The sequence below is a fragment of the Sus scrofa genome, chromosome 15 (genome assembly GCF_000003025.6).
Source record: "Sus scrofa isolate TJ Tabasco breed Duroc chromosome 15, Sscrofa11.1, whole genome shotgun sequence".
Taxonomy (NCBI): Eukaryota; Metazoa; Chordata; class Mammalia; order Artiodactyla; family Suidae; genus Sus; species Sus scrofa.
Window position 1 is genome coordinate 112,600,077 of NC_010457.5, and position 16,791 is coordinate 112,616,867.

Genomic DNA, 16,791 nt, shown 5'->3' on the forward strand with positions numbered 1-16,791 from the left:
AGGTCTAAACTGCAGAATTGTGCATTAAAAGGAGTCAAATTGTTGGCTGCATACAGCACCAACAGTGTTCACTCACTGAGGTAGACAGTCATGCTAATTAGGCATTGGATTCTGCAGTCAGAGAGGCTCTATCCAGTTCAGCAATTTTCCATCTCGCATTGAATCTAAGATGCCATCAGCTGTAAGATGAACCGTTATATCTCAATAAGATAGGAAAAATACTTCCCATTCAGCCATTATGAAATACTTTCTTATCACTTAATTTGTGTTTTCTTCTTCTTGGAAGAGGACTTTCAGATGTCATGAGACAAAGATTTTTATTAGTGTATGTCATTCTTATGCAGTCAAGTAAGCCGGCTAAAGTTTTTCTAAACCATCTTCAGTTCAGAGTTCAATACTTAATTACTTTTCAACTCAGAATTGCCAATATGTGTGTTTTTATGTGGGATAATGTCCTCTATGTCATCAAACATCAGTAATACCTTATTTCTTAAACGAATCTATAAAAGAAGTATTGGTGCCAGTTACTTAAGCCAACATGCAACTGTATGAAGCTAGCCTATCTTCAATTGCTGCTTCAGAAATATTGCCAAACACTGAGATTTACAGCCTCACCCACTCCTCCACCCAGCTATCATCTGGTACTCATTTTTGTGCATTTCATTGCTGGTGCTTTATTTATTTTTTAATGGGTTATGCTTTTGTTGTTTTTATTTTATTTTTTTACTCAATGAATTTTATTTTATTTATAGCTGTGCAATGATCATCACAACTCAATTTTATAGCATTTCTGGTGCTTCAGATGTCCATATAAATACAAGTAATAGCAAATGTGTCACAACTGCTATCTGGCAATTTCAGTTATGTTCAAATGTTAAAAAAAAAAAAAGAATGTGCATCTTAAAATGGTGAAATTGAAATTGAATGGTGACCTTTTCCAAGTTGCTTATCTTCTAAGCCAATTTTCTTTTCTGTAAAATTACATTAATATCCCCTACCACATTGTAATGTTGAAAGCATTAAGTGAGACAATACAAGTAAAACACACTCAGTACCATACACATAATAGGTACACAATAAATAATTGTCATTGGTTTTTTTTCTTTGTAGTATGAGCATATAGATTAGAACCCATGCAGAACATCCAAACTATCAGCTAAGGATGGCACTTTTTTGTTGTTGTTGTTTGTTTTCCTTTTGGGGTCGCCCTGAGGCATATGGAGTTCCCAGGCCAAGGATCAGATCTGGCCAGGGATCAAATCCAAGCCAATCCAAACCAGATTGGTGGCAGTACCAGATCATTTAGCCCACTGTGCCAGGATGGGGATTGAACCTGCATCCTGGTGCTGCAAAAATGCCACTGATCCCATTGTGCCACAGAGGGAACTCCAAGATTGCAAAGTTTTAAGTCACTCTTTAAAGTCGCTATTAAACTATTAATTTCTCTGGCTTTTCAATATCTTAAATTCATTACCCTTCAGTGTTTTTCTAATGAATTATAATTAAAAGAACATCAGCATATTTGTAAGAAGAATTAAAGACAGTTTTATGCATTGATGTATTTTCTAGTTTCCTGAAGACAGTGACTCCATATGCTTGGTAATTTAAGGAGTGTGTGATTTTCAAAAGGAATAGCCTTAGATAGAGGAAACACAGCATATTTTAAAAATCTAAAATTTTGTAAGGAATGGATATATTCTGAAAAAACCTTTTTAATATTTTAAAATCAGATCATCCTGACATTTAAAATGCAAATAATTATTATATTGTGCTGAATTTATGATGAATAGGAGTTATGTTGCAGGAGGGATTAGCCAAGTTTTAGCAATTTCTCAGTTGAAGAAATATCAAGATTTGTTCAAATACTGTTACTTCTGACAAGGATAACTGCATATGATAAGAAATGTCCATCTTTAAGCATATCCTACAGGGATTTTTTTTTTCCCCCAGTCAAAATTATTATGTTAGATATTCTTTAAAGCAGTGGAAGTAAACATTGCTAATACTGACATGGTTAAATTTCAGCAGAGTAAATTATACACCATTAAACAAAAATAAAACCTCAGGTTAATTTCTTTCTTTTTTAAGTTAAAGTGTAGTTGATTTACAATAATCCTTCAATTTCTGCCATACGGCAAAGTGACTGGGTCATATGTGTGTGTGCGTCTGTATATATACCCACATATACATACAATCTTTTTTTTTCATACTCCCTTCCATCATGTTTTAACCCAAGAGATTGGGCATAGTCCCCTGTGCTGTGTAATAGGACCTTGTTGCTTATCCATCCTAAATGCAATAGTTTGCATCTACCAACCCCAAACTCCCTGTCCATATATCACTTCCTCCCTCAGATTAATTTTTAAGAACACTTTAATTTCATAATTATCACTTATGTAATTACCTTTAATGTTCACACAAATACTTGATAATTTTTCTCCTCATAAAATGGCTTTGTATGAAAGTGATTGTATGAAAGCCATTTAAAATTGAAAGTATCGATAAAATGAGAGCATATTTGTATAATGTTCTTTCCCAGTTGGCAAAAATATTCTTGAAGATTCCTAAATATTCCTTAATCCTTTTTAACAAGCTGATACCAACTGCTAAAGGTGATGTGAAAATGGGGAGCACAGGAACCTTGATAACTCAGATTATTAACATTTCATTTAAAATTTCATACCATCTGTTGGTATAGCATCTAAAAATGTCAGTTCATGAAATAAACCACCTGAGGACAATTCATATTCTACAAAAGAAAAGTAACATGAAATTATCCTTAGAATTAAAAATGTCTAAAATCTTCAAGCAGGGTATGTCAGATCATTGTATCCATATTCCAAACACAAATTAAGACTGGCATTGCACGGAGTTCCTGTCGTGGCACAGTGGTTAATGAACCCAACTAGGAACCATGAGGTTGCGGGTTCGATCCCTGGCCTTGCTCAGTGGGTTAAGGATCCAGTGTTGCCGTGAGCTGTGATGTAGGTCACAGATGCAGCTCAGATCCGCGTTCCTGTGGCTCTGGCACAGGCCAGTGTCTAGACCTCCAATTTGACCCCTAGCCTGGGAACCTCCATATGCCGCGGGTGCGACCCTAAAAAGACCAAAAAAAAAAAGACAATGACCAGCGTTCCAGAATATAGATACCAAGACATGTCTGATCATTCAACATTCATAAATTGAGCACCTGTTGTAGTCCAGGCACTATTAAAGTTTCCTCACAATGAATGGGGAAATGTTCCCACATGTATTTTCATTTATATTAGCTAACAGTTAATAACGTAATAGTGAATAACATTAAATTCTGGAGTTTCCAGTAGAGATAAGTCATATGAAGAAAAACAAATTAGGCTCAAAGAATTGGTAGTGACCTGCATGGCAGGGACTGCAGTCATAAGCAACACTGGGCTAGGACTTGTGTGATGTGATGGAGCCATTCAAGCAAAGGGCTGAGGGGGGAGTCTTCCAAACAGAGACCACAGTGAACAGGGCTCTGATGCAGGAGTGAAGGTGAAGCACGTGGAGAAGGGCACAAAGGCCAACAATGTTGCAACAGAATAAGTTGGTGGAAGAGTAGTAGGAGCCGGGTCTAGGCAGAGGGCAAATAAATAGGATCTGTAGATACGGCTAAGATTTTAATTCTGTTTTACCTGTGTCTGAGAGTTGTTGACAGGTTTTGACCAGAAAATGATATAATGTTTGTATTGATGATTTATGTATTTAAAACAGAAATCATAGCTGTGGGAGTTGGGGGTAAGAGGAAGCAATTTCATAGTCCAGGGAATAGGTGACAGGACTTTCAAAATGCTATGATATTTTGAAGTGTTGCATCAGCAGGACTTGCTAAAGAATATAGTGTGGTGTGAGAGAAAAGGGAAAAGAGATGTTTTATCCAATTTAGGTGAGCTTGTTTCACTTTCATACTAGCTCTTGTTGTCATGGAGATACAGGCTAAAATTCAATGATGTACAATTTCAACTGATGTCTTTCATCTATTATACCAATCTGAATTCTAACTGCCTATCCGTTGTAAATAACCAAAGCTATAATTCCAAGTATTAATTTTTCAGTGCTATAGGATGTCTCCAATTATCTTTGGTGGTAGAACAGACAGATCCTCAAAATTAAATTTTTTCAGATGACATGAATTTGGGGTAATTTTGCTGTTTTGTAGGCTGAAAAATATCATGAAGTCAGACAAAGAATCCCAGAGTATGCCTCTGTAAAAATAGTTTTAATTATTTCTTTAATCTTTTTCTTTACTTCCCCATCTACTTTGACATGAAATTGTATTAATAGTCATTAACAACGATAAGTATATTCTGTTTCAAATGCATTTCATGTAGGTAATGAAGTCTTAATTAAGCCTACAAATAATACTGAAAAATACAGTGGATGAGTTTTGTGCTAGAGTTATAACAGAGCACCACGGGCCATAGTCTTTGTGGAATGTATCCAATTGCACTGCAAGAATTTCTGTTCAGATGTGGAATCCTATCCAGACGTGTTCAGGGGGCTGCATGAGGCCTTTGCCAGCTCAGTGGTGACAATGTTAGTCTTTCTCAGTCACAAGAGTAAATCAGAAATTAAACACTTCACATTATTCAGTAGAAATTCTTCTGGGCTCCTATATGTGGCACTGAAAGTAAATACTTAACATTTGATGGAGCCGTGTGTGTTCTCTCATAGCGACGTAATTTTTCTCCTGTGAGCAAAAAACTTGAGACTAAAATGCAATCCTTCTGATTGGGATTTTTTAAAACATTAATAGCTGTAACTTGAATAAGTAAGAAATCTTGTTCATGTCTTAAGAAAGAAAACTTACAAAAACAGCCCCTTCCTGATAATCACTTGAATCCCTGAAAACTTTCTTTATCCCACCCTCACACATTCAATGTGGGACAATACTAAATCCTCAAAAGAAAAGGAAGGTGTTGATATGACTATGGGAAATAAAGATGCTTTCGATTAAAATGTGGGGTTTCCTGTTGAACATGTTTCTTTTACCTTTTTTCCCTCCTCACTGATGACTTTCTTTCAGAACACTAAAGAAGACTAGTGCATGTTCTTCTTGGTATATTGACTGTAAGATTGGGCAAAAAGACAAAAAAAAAAAAAAAAGATTGGCTCAGGTTGTTGTGACTTTCGGATTCGTATTTTACCCAACCTTTTGACTGAGAAGAGAATGCTATGAAATCACTAGGTGCGTTGAAAATGGCACCATTTCCTACTCATGTTCACCCAAAGCACCCCACTGAAAACAAATTCTTTAGTGCCTTTGCTGAGGAGCTGAGCAGAACCCACTAACTATTGGGGAGGAAAGTGCCTCTTGTTTTTATTTATTTATGATATATTCCCAAACGAAGGTGTTTTCATGACTCACATAAGTCTGTAAGTCCCATTTCAACAGAAAAACAAAAATGGTTTGTGTTTCTATTGCATCAAGCAGTGATGTTGTATGAACATACTACCGGTCCTGGAGGATGCTGTGGCCAGGGCGTGCTCATGCTTGTGAATTCTGGGCCAGAGAGACCAGGTTGTTCCCAGCACTGATGAGCTGTGTGTCCAAGAAAGAAGCTGCACCAGCCCTTCCCGGTGGACCCAGCCTCCCACCCGCCTAACAAAGCAGCCTGATGGGGGGCCCTGGGAGAAGCTCCTTGTCCAGACAGGCTGCTCATCCCAGCCAAGAAAGAGGAGGCTGTTGAGGGACAGGTTGGGGAGAGCTTGGATCTAACACTGGCTACAGAGAACTAAGGGGGAAAAAGCCCTATTTTATTCTTTTAATACAGTTCCCAGCAGGAAGATCAGGATAGGAGGTTCCCGCCTGCTCCAGATTAAAGGAACCCGCAGTTTCCAGGTGAAGAAGGGGGGTTCCTTGTCCAGCATTCGCCGAGTCGGCAGCTTAAAGAGCAGCAAGTTATCACGGCAGGACTCAGAGTCTGAGGCTGAGGAGCTGCAGCTGTCCCAGAGCAGGGACACTGTCACTGACCTAGGTAACATAGAGGAGTGGGGTGTGCAGGGACGGACGTGGGGGGTAGGAAGACAGGGCCCAAATCCGGAAACAGCGCAAGGCCGTTTTCTTACACATTGATAGATGGAGGGCAGAGTCATAGGTTAGAGTGCTCATTCAGTCTGTAAACCACGTTGTCCTCCCGAGCAGGGCTGTTCCAACCTTGACGTACACCCAGGAGAGCTTGTTAAAAGTGCAGAATCTGATTCAGCTTTTCCCAAGTGGAAGCCTGAGGTTCTAACACTTTTAACAAGCCTCCTGGTGAAGCTGAGGCTGCTGGTTCAAGGACTGCAGGTGAGCAGGGTGGATAGGGAGTCTACATTAGGGAAAGAAAACATTTTAGTGATGAGGACAGCTTTTTGAAATCCAAGTGTTTGTGCATTTATTCTCCTGGTCAGTACCTTTAAAGCAAAACATAGAAGTTCCCTTGGGGACAGCTGGCCTAAAGTCCTCTATAAATTAAAGTCTGTTTCCCCATAAAAACAACCAAAATTTGAGAAAGGAAAGATTCTCTCCACCTAACACTTAGTGACCTTCAGCAAGTCACTTGACGTCTCAGGAATTTGTTTTCCCCAGCCACCCAATGGGGAAAGTTCTGTTTACTCCTTCCCTATTCTAAAGGGATACTCCAAAGATAAATTAGGGTTGGTCGCGAAGTGTGTTGAAATCCTGAGAATGTGCTCTCTGTACAAACAGAGCATGAGAATTATAGCTTGTCACATAGGACCCATGAAGACTCTGAATCCCAAAGTGTGTTAGACCTGTGGGTCCCCATCATCATCGTAATAGACAAGAAAAAGTACCAAGCAGGCATGCCTAGGATTTAACTGTTAGGTAAAAACTGAAGTACATGTTTTTTTGTCAGTTAGTCCCTGTATAAAAACCAAAATGGAAAGCTCTTTTTTTCTAAGTAAATCGTTTCAGAAGTTAGTGAGGAAATGTAGATAGAGTATTGATCAAGTCTGCTGAAAGAGAAGCTGAGTATATCTAATCAAAGGAAGCTGAATATAGGAAATGTCTCTATACATACCCACCCGTGCCTTTGAAAATAGCTAATTTATGCATTAGTTAAGATTCGGCTTATTTTTTAAGGAGACAGTAGAGAAAAAACCTTATGGCATCTTTTGTAACAGGTCTGAGCTGTAACAGATACATCAGTTAGTTTGGAGATACAATATTATTTGAATTAATTATTTAAATTGATCAATTCAGCTCAACCAGTTAAGTCAGACCATCCAAGCTAGAAGCGTAGTGTTGTCATAGAAAATACCCAGAAAAGCTTGTAGATTTGAGGATGAAGCTTTGTTATCTAGTATATTAAGTAGAGAATTCCTCAGAGATGTCTCCTTCATACATGCTTTCCTACAGAGAAGAGTTTGGACCAAAGGGTGTCCATGATTGGGCACAATTACTGCCAAATCCCCTTAGTTTTTCCGAGGCACCACCCATCTTTGAGATGGTTCTGTTAGCAAAGCCGGGTAGTGCTAGGAGCTGAAGCACTCGCTGTAGTCCCAGCAGCAGTGGAGGCCACAGCATCCTGTGTGGCCACTGCACGTTGTTTGGTGTTCCTCCTTAATGACACCTGCAAGGTCTGGGCAGTCTGGAACAGATTTGGGCACACTCAACCAATAACTTGCTCATCTCAGCAATTCAAGGACTTGACTCTGTGTTGTTGTTGTTGTTTTTCTCTGCTCCCATGGGAGCCACCATAACAGATCATAAATTTCTTTGTCATTACCAGTTCAGCCAGTGGTGAAGGGAACAGCTCCTATTAATATTCCTCCACTAACATGGATGCTATGCCCTGTAACCCATGGGCCATGGTAGTCTGCCCTAGGATTCAAAAGCATGGACAGCTGTACCATAGCGACACCCTTTCTGGGGAGACAGAACAATACAACCTTTCTTGGTATTTTTTCTTTTGAAGAAGGGAGTCCTTGGAGTGCAAGTGAGCCCAGCATTGAGCCAGAGGGAGTGAGTACAGCTGGCGTGGAGGAAAATTACCACAGGAACATGTCCTGGCTTCATGTAAGTAGGAATCTCCGAAGGAGCCCTGAGATCAATTTCTTCTGACCCTGGGGAAGATCTGCGGAGGGAGGACAAAAGATTACACTTAAACTATCCATCCACTGTGGCCACTAAGAAAAACTGTAGGCTTTTATTTCAGCTGACCTCTGGATACTCACTAAAATTGGTCTTCTGCTGAATAGTATTCATTTGAACCTTGTCAGGACCAATGGTCCTTTTTTTTTTGGTTGGTTTGTGAGTCAATTTAAGTCAAAACCCTGAGGAACCAGACCAAGTTGGTGGCCAAGATGGCCTGAGTGACACGGGCAAGGCATTGTAATCCGTTTTATACAGGTCACCACACATGCTGAGAGCAAGGTCATGGTGTCAGCCTTGACTCTGTGTTAGATCAAATTGTAGACCAGGACATGGAGATTCTAAGATGAGGAAGGTCACACCCCCAAGGGCTCAGGCAGGAAGGGACCCCAAGGGTACATCACACACAGATTAGCATTAAAAGTTTGAGCTGGGCATGAAGAAAGGAAACAAAAGGTAAGGACGCCTGATATCAGGTCCACAATTGGCAGGACTCTTGTTGATCTTAGATGTGGAATGTGTCTCCGTCTCCTCTGACTCTAATCTGACTTCCTGCTAGGGTCAGGTAAGGCTGGCCAGTCCCTGATGCTCAGAGTTTACAGCGTTGTGCCCTTAGAACTGCCTGATCCCCAGAACTGGCTGATTTTGAGAATCTCTGAGGAGCTGTTTTTATAGTAAACATTTTAGTGAAGTCCAACCAACATATTGAAAGGCATACGAAATCTAGGTATACCACTCTGAATTTTCACAAAGTGAACACATCTGTTTGCAAAGAACATTAGCAAAGAACGTTAGCATCACCTTGAATGCCCTGCCTGGGCCCTCTACCAGCCACTCCCCTACCAGTTAATTCCATTGTAAAACCAAAGATTAGTTTTGTCTGGTTTTGAAATGCATGTGATTAGCATCATATGCTAGGTATTCTGTTGTGTATGGATTTTTTTTGTTCACTGAAGTGTAAATCCTCCAGTTTCATTCTTATTCTTCAGAATGGCCTAGTCTGATCTTGGCTATATTTATTTCCATTCGAATCACCCTCTTGATTTCCATTTAAAAAGCTTCCACAGCAACCTTATACTGAATATAAAGATCATGTGAAACTGTGGAATTGAAATCTTTGTTGTATTATCTTCTAATGTATAAAATGATTTATCCCTCCATTAACTTATATCTCACCATTTATTTAGGTTCTCTTAAATTTTCTTCAATAATGCTTTTTAGTTTTCTGCATGGTGTTAACTGTCTGGAATGTCTATCTAAGACCTAAGTTATTTAGATATTTAGAAGAAATCACTGGTGGAGACTTCCTGGCATTAAAATTTCCTTATAGGAAGGTTTTTAATTATAGATTTAATTTATCTAGTATGATTAGGACTGTTCAGATTTTCTTTTTCTTCAGGGAGCAGTTTGGGCAAATTGATTTTTTTCCCTAGGAATTTGTTAGTTTAATCCAAATATTCACATTTATTAGCAAAAAGGATATTTATAATATTCTCTTAAGATTATCTTAAATTCTGTGGGATCTGCAGTGATATGCCATTCTTACTTCTGATACTAGTAGGTCATATCTTTTCTTTCTCTTTTTTTAATCAGTCCTGTTAGAAGTTTGTCAGTTTTATTAGTCAAAAAACCAGCTTCTGGGCAATTTTGAGAATAACAAGGAAAACTTTACAGTTCTGATTTGTGCCCTGTCTCAGATCAGTACAAACAGAAATATCAGGGCCCTTCAATGAATCTTGAGAGACAGCTGAATATTCCATACAGGCAACACATATATATTTTGGGGTGGGGGGGGACTTTGAAGAATATGAGGTATTGTTAGCTAAGTTTGACAGAGGTGTGTTGTTATTATTGTTTACCTTTGTCTCAGAGTAAGCAACACCTCTCATTCCTAAGGAATGCCCGGCCCTGCCTGGCAGGTTTGATTGGCTTGTCCATGTAGACTTAGTTTATGTTCTCCTTCCAACATGGCACACAGTCTCTAACAGGTTAGGTGTTGGTGTAGGAACTTGTTTCATGAAGGATAGAATCATTCAGAAGATTACTCAATGCAGATTTGACTAAGCTTGCATCTCTTGGAATGCTACTACCTTTTTAGGAAGGCAACTAAAGAAGTTAGAAACTCAAAGCCCTTCATTCTTTTTCTTAAATTAACCATATCCTTTAAATCTACTGAGTTTTTTTATGGAATCCTACTTGGGAAGTCTAAGAGATACAAGGATTTGAGCCAGATCAAGCCACAACTTGAAGAGCAAGAATAGCCCAAAAGATGGGGGGGGGGTGGTAATAGAAGAAATGAAGTTCTACAGGGGGTTCAAAGCCAAGTTGAAGTTAAAGGTCAGGGTAGAAGATGCAGAAATGTTTTCATGTTCCATGTAGGTGGGCTGGAGTTAACGACATCCCACAGCTATCAAAGGCCAGCTGAATCCTCTGGGATGATAACTTCTCCTCAGTTTCTACTCTTCCACTGGCTCCTTCTGCAACATAAGAGCTGAAGAAATAATGTATTTTAAGTTGAGAACCTTCATTGGAAAATATTTGGGAATCATATACTTTTACGTTTTTGAAGATCACTTAACTTTTTATTGTTTGAACAAGAACTTTCTATCAAGTGTGAATCCAGAGAGCAAGAGAAGCCCCATACATAAAGGCTTATAACTTTTGTTCTCTTGTTGGAACTATTGTTTTCTTGTGGAATTATTGTGATGTTAAGACCCATGGAGGGAAGTTGACGTTCTGACTCTTCATCTTCCACTCCACATAGTTGTCCATGGTGTGTCTGTACCCTGTTTGCCTGGTTGAGGCTCAGTGATGTCTGTGTTCCAGGTCATGATCTTGCTGTGCAATCAGCAAAGCTTCATCTGCACCCACGTTGACTACTGCCACCCACACTGCTACCTGTACCACAGCCGCTCCTGTGCCCGGCTGGTCAGGGCCATTAAACTGCTCTATGGAGACACTGTGGACTCCCTTCGTGAGAGCAATAGCATCAGCAACGTGGCTCTCAGGGGCAAGAAACAGAAAGAGGTGAGTGTGTGATCACATGATAACATACCGATGATAGGGAAAACTATCCTTTCTCTGGAAATGCAAATTTCAGCCTACTGCAGTTGTATAAACCAGACTATACATCTTTGTGATTTTGAGCAAATAGAGAAGACATGTGCAAAAAAGATAAGTGCTTGGAGTTCCTGTGTGGCTCAGTAGGTTATGGATCCAGCATTGTCACTGCAGTGGCTTTGGTTGCTGCTGTGGCACAGGTTCGATCCCTGGACTGGAAACTTCTACATGCCCATGGGCACAGCCAGGAAAAAAAAAAAGACAAGTGCTCTGTCTTCATGTCCATGGGCAAACAAATTCTTTTCTCAGATAATTGTCTTATTTCTATGGATAAATATGAACTCATGGTTCTGAGTAGGTTACTGTGATAAGCAGAATAATATCCCCCTAAAGATGTCTGAATTCTAATCCCTGGAACTCCTGAATACATCACCTCACCTGTCAAAAGGGATTTTGCCTATGTGAATACGTTAAGGATCTCAAATAGGGAGATTATCCTGGATTATCCAGGTGGGCCCAGTGTAATCGTAAGAGTCCCTGTAAGTTTTTTTTTTTATAATGATTTTTGTTTTTTCCATTATAGCTAATTTACAGTGTTCTGTCAATTTTCTACTGCACAGCAAGGTGACCCAGTCAAACATACATTCTTTTTTCTCACGTTATCATGCTCCATCACAAGCGACCAGGCATAGTTCCCAGTGCCATACAGCAGGATCCCATTGCTTATCCATTCCAAAGGCAATAGTTTGCATCTATTAACCCCAAATTCACGGTACCTCCCCCTCCCTCTTGGTACCCACAAGTCTTCTCCATGTCCATGATTTTCTTTTCTGTGGAAAGGTTATTTGTGCCATATATCAGATTCCAGATATAAGTGAAATCATATGGTATTTGTCTTTCTCTTTCTGACTTACTTAACTTAGTATGAGAGTCTCTAGTTCCATCCATGTTGTTGCAAAAGTGAGGTAGGAGAGTCAGAGGCAAAGATGTGACAACAGAAGCAGAGGTCAGAGTGAGGCAGGGCAATGAGCCAGGGAAGCCTCTAGAAGCTGGAGAGGATAAGGGAATAAGTGATTCTTTAGAGCCTCCGGAAGGAGCACAGCCCTGCCAATCCATTTTAGACTTCTGACCTCCAGAACCATAAGATATTAAATGTGTGTTGTTTTCCACCAGGAAGGTTATGTAATTCGTTACAGCAGTAATAAGATACTGATACAGTTATGTACTAAGAAATAAATAATAAATGGCCCAACTGTTCACAGCTAAATAATGGAGTAACTTAGGTCAAGTCAGACTAAAGAAACTTCTTCAAGAAATGATCACATTTTCTAAGCATTCAGCTGCACTTTCCTGACAACTGAACAGCTGAGCCGGCAGAAGATGAAGACAGTAGCCAGGGCCGCCATGCTCCTGCCAGGGAAGCCCTGAGTTACCCACCTGCCCCTGAACGGGCATGCTGCTGACCACCCCTGCAGCTGCTTCTACAAGTGGCTTTGCAAAGAGATTTGTATATAATACCTATTCATCTTGACAAGCATTCATTGGGCACCTGCTGTTGGCACTGTATGAAGCCAGATATTCTTGGAGAAATAAAAAATAAAGTAGGAGTAAAGGATCTTTCTCCTAAGGAGTTTATAAACCAGATTTGGCAGGGGGTAGGTGGGGGGAGGGTAGCAATAAAATGCAAATCAAACTGGAGGATATATGAGCAATAACAACAAAAAAAAAAATGCCCAGTTGAGGTGCCTAGCAATTTATGATGCTTTATCACTCACAAAGGGGGTTTTTATATTTTTATATATTTTTAAAGTATGAAAGCAATGCAGGTACATGGAAGAAAGTTTGACTAATATAAGAGCTTCTAAAGGAAAAAAAATGTGTATATCAGGCTTCTGGAATATGATCTTTTAGTATTTTTTTTGAAGCATATGAATGAGAGTATAAGGTAGGCGTATGTCATTGATAAAGTACTTTTTGATTCTGACAAATCTTATTTACCCCATTTTCCAGATCAAAATTTGAGATTCAGAAAACTGGGATTGTCTAGAGTTACATATAGAACATAGTCAGCTAGACTTTAATTGAGGAACATGGAATATCAAACTCAGGGATTTCTCTGTTAGATTCTATTGCATCTCAGGGTATTCAAACTGCAAAAATTCTAAGGGGAAATCAGGTGGGGAAACTGCATGAGCTGCTAAATGATGATGTAAAAGGAAAAATGTATATATATAGACATGTCATTTATGTTTGAGATACAGGTATGTAATTTTTGTCAAACATAAATGACCCTACATTCAAAGAAAATCAATTTTCATTTAGGTAATTCTTCATTTAAAAACTCCCTTAGTTTTAGAAGAAAACCATGTATGTTGAAAGTTGTAAAAAATATTGCAGCCTAAATTCATGTTCATTGTTCATGCTCCTGCTGATATTTCTTCCTTCCATATTTTTACTCTGTCTGTATCTTCATCTGTAATCTATATATGGCCAAACCCAAACATCTTTCAAGATCCAGTTCAAAGGCCGCCTCCTCACTCCCTAGTGTTCGCCACACAGTGTACTGCAGGTAGTGATTAATGTCATATTCTGTTCCTTCTTTCTTTAAACTACAAGGTGCTTTACTTATGATTTTCACATTCTTCATTTAGTTATTCATTCAGCCAGCCAGCCAGCCAGCCAGCCAGCCATGTGTCTATTCAATACATTTAAAGAATCTATGGACCGTGCTGAGTCCATACTCTGTGCTAAGTATAATAATGGCACAAGAGAGATGGCCCTGCCCTCAAATGATGCACACAGTCTTGTCAGAGAGAGACGTCAATCAAATAACACCCCAAATTGATGAAAAGTCATAGCAATGACATAAGCACAAGAAAAGAGAAATCCTCTGTGCCGACAGAGCTTATGATTAAGACTTTGAATTTACTGTAGGAAATAAGACAGTGTCTCCAATAAAGTGACAGATGAGCTTTGGCTGAAGGATCCCTAGATGTTAGTTGAATACAGAATTCTCCAAACAGAGAGGTGAATACAAAGGACAATGGCTGGAGCATGGAGGACCAAGGTGCGTGATGAGGCTGCGTAAGCAGGTAGAGAGCAGAACAGGTTGAGCCTCCAAGGTCACGGGAAAGATTTTAGTCTTTAGCCTGTGAATACTGACAAGCACTGAGAGGTTGGAAGATCATGCTGCCTGCAGAATGGGACTACTTACCTCCCTATTTCTCCTTCATCACTTAATTATAAAACCTTTTTTTTTTTTTTTTTTAAGGGCTGCACCTGTGGCATATGGAAGTTCCCAGGCTAGGGGTCAAATCGGAGCTGCAGTTGCCGGCCTACACCATAGCCACAGCAACTCCAGATATGAACAGTATCTGTAATCTACACCACAGCTCATGGCAACCCAGGATCCTTAACCCACTAAGCAAGGTCAGGGATAGAACCCCCATCCTCATGCATACTAGTTGGGTTCATTACCACTGAGCCACAGTGGGAACTCCAAACTTCTTGAGAACCGAGGCTATCTTACACATTTTGTACTTTGTGTGGTACCTAATAGAGTATGGCACTGTAGCAGTGGGACAATAAATCTTGAGTGAATGAGTGGGTTCTATAGCGCTGGGGGTTTCATGAGTGCCCTCCAACTCTGGCCCATTCAGGACACTGGCCTGAGGCAGCAGAAAGGGTTAACCACCTTAGGTATGGCTTGCATTTCAGAAAGGAAAGAGAAAATAAAGCAAGAGTCAGTGTCCCCTAACCTTAACACACTGAAATTAGTCGTGCAAGTGGAAAACTGAAAAGATATATTGCATCTTCTCTGATAAATATTTTATTTCCAAAATGCCAGCCTCCTGTTCAAGCTTTTTTAAAATTCTCTCATGATGTTTCCATTTGCCTGATCTGAATCTGTCACCTAAATGAACAATGTCCACATACCAGAGCCAAAATGAAAACAGAGTAGGCAATAAATTAAGAATAAAAGCAATGATTCTGATTAAATTGAGACTTATGGAGCTCCTGTCGTGGCGCAGTGGTTAACGAATCCGACTAGGAACCATGAGGTTGCGGGTTCGGTCCCTGCCCTTGCTCAGTGGGTTAATGATCCGGCGTTGCCGTGAGCTGTGGTGTAGGTTGCAGACGCGGCTCAGATCCCACGTTGCTGTGGCTCTGGCGTAGGCCAGTAGCTACAGCTCCGATTAGACCCCTAGCCTGGGAACCTCCATATGCCGCGGGAGCGCCCCAAAGAAATAGCAAAAAAAAAAAGGATAAGAGCAACCAGAACTCAATAGTAAGCAAACAATAAAGAATTAAACAATAAAACTAAAAACTTTCTTTAAAAAAATAAAATAAAATAAAAAAATTGAGACTTATGAGCAATTAGTATTTCATTCCTGTTTCCTTTTAATTGGTTTTTGTGGCAGAATATGTTTGTGGCAGCTAGTACATTTCGTAACCCATCTAAGTCTGATCAATCTGCAAAACTGTATTTCGGTGCTCAGAAAACTCTGTTAATCTGTTTTAGTGCACTTCCAAACTTGATAGGTTTATAATAACTGTAATTATATAGTTTTATATATTTTATATATTACATAACACCTTCACCAAAAGGTTAAGTCACCAAATTCTTTTATTTGTTCTATATACCTGTACCTTGTTTAATGCTATGTTCTAAATAGAGTAAATGTTCAATTAGTGTTGCTGATGAAAAAAAGTACTGGATGAAACATTTTTCCTTTCTGCCAAGAAAGGAGAGGTGGATAAAGGGTTATCGGTGCCCAAAAAAGGAAGAGCACAATGTCCATAAACTGTGAAGCCAATGCAAATGGCAAAAAGCCAACTGATTTCCTAAAGGACTAATATTTTTGTAAAGCTACGGAAAACACAGTTGTGAGGCCAAGACCAGGCCCTAGGTCTTGATTCATGGCCCAGAATGATTCCTTACCATAACATACATACCCCTGTGTCAAGGACGTGCAAGACACAAAGGGTCTGCTTACCTTTAGAGAAATACTACTCTTCTATTGGCATGCTGTTTCTTCCCAGAAACATGAGGCAGTCCCTTTTCCAAAGAATCCAGTAGGCTGACTCTGATTTTCCCAAATTTTAAATATCTAATTATTCCTGCAGTGTATCATCATTCATGACATGTATCTCCTTTTCTACTTATCTTGACTTTTCATTCATTTGCTTGTTTGTTAGCTGTCTCTCCTGGTAAGATACACTCTCCAGGGGGCAGATGGCATGGGGATTTTGCTCCTCAGCTTATCCTCAGAAGTTAGCCCAGTTACTAGGCATATGGTTAATTCTTAATAAACATACTTGAATTATTAAATGAATAAATAAAAATTTTACTTAATTATGATGCCTCTCTTGTCAATAATATTTTGTTGTAAGGAATAGAAACCCATTGAAGCTTGTTAAAATAGAGTTTCTTGAAAGGTTATAGTGAACGTTATAAAACCCAGGAGAGATGGGAAATAAGTCAGGCCTCGAAGGAATGAGATACAACATTGCTCTATCTTAAGATGGACAGAGTCTCTCATCTCTGCTTCCTTCTGCTCACTCATCTCTGTCCCTTGACTAGTAACTTCATCTTCATTCATTTGGTACTTAGA

General features: G+C 39.5%; 1 protein-coding gene across 4 annotated transcripts in view; it reads left to right on the plus strand.

Annotated features, from left to right (window-relative positions):
- Positions 1-16,791, plus strand: part of UNC80 (unc-80 homolog, NALCN activator) — a 253,679-nt gene that overhangs the window by 136,245 nt on the left and 100,643 nt on the right. For 3 of the 4 annotated variants that reach the window (XM_021075021.1, XM_021075020.1, XM_003133630.5), the window contains 2 exons: positions 7,941-8,041; positions 10,943-11,143. In XM_021075021.1, coding sequence (XP_020930680.1) covers positions 7,941-8,041; positions 10,943-11,143 — 302 coding nt within the window. Of the gene's footprint in view, positions 1-5,792; positions 5,997-7,940; positions 8,042-10,942; positions 11,144-16,791 lie in introns of all 4 variants that reach the window. The other variant, XM_021075019.1, reaches the window with a different exon arrangement.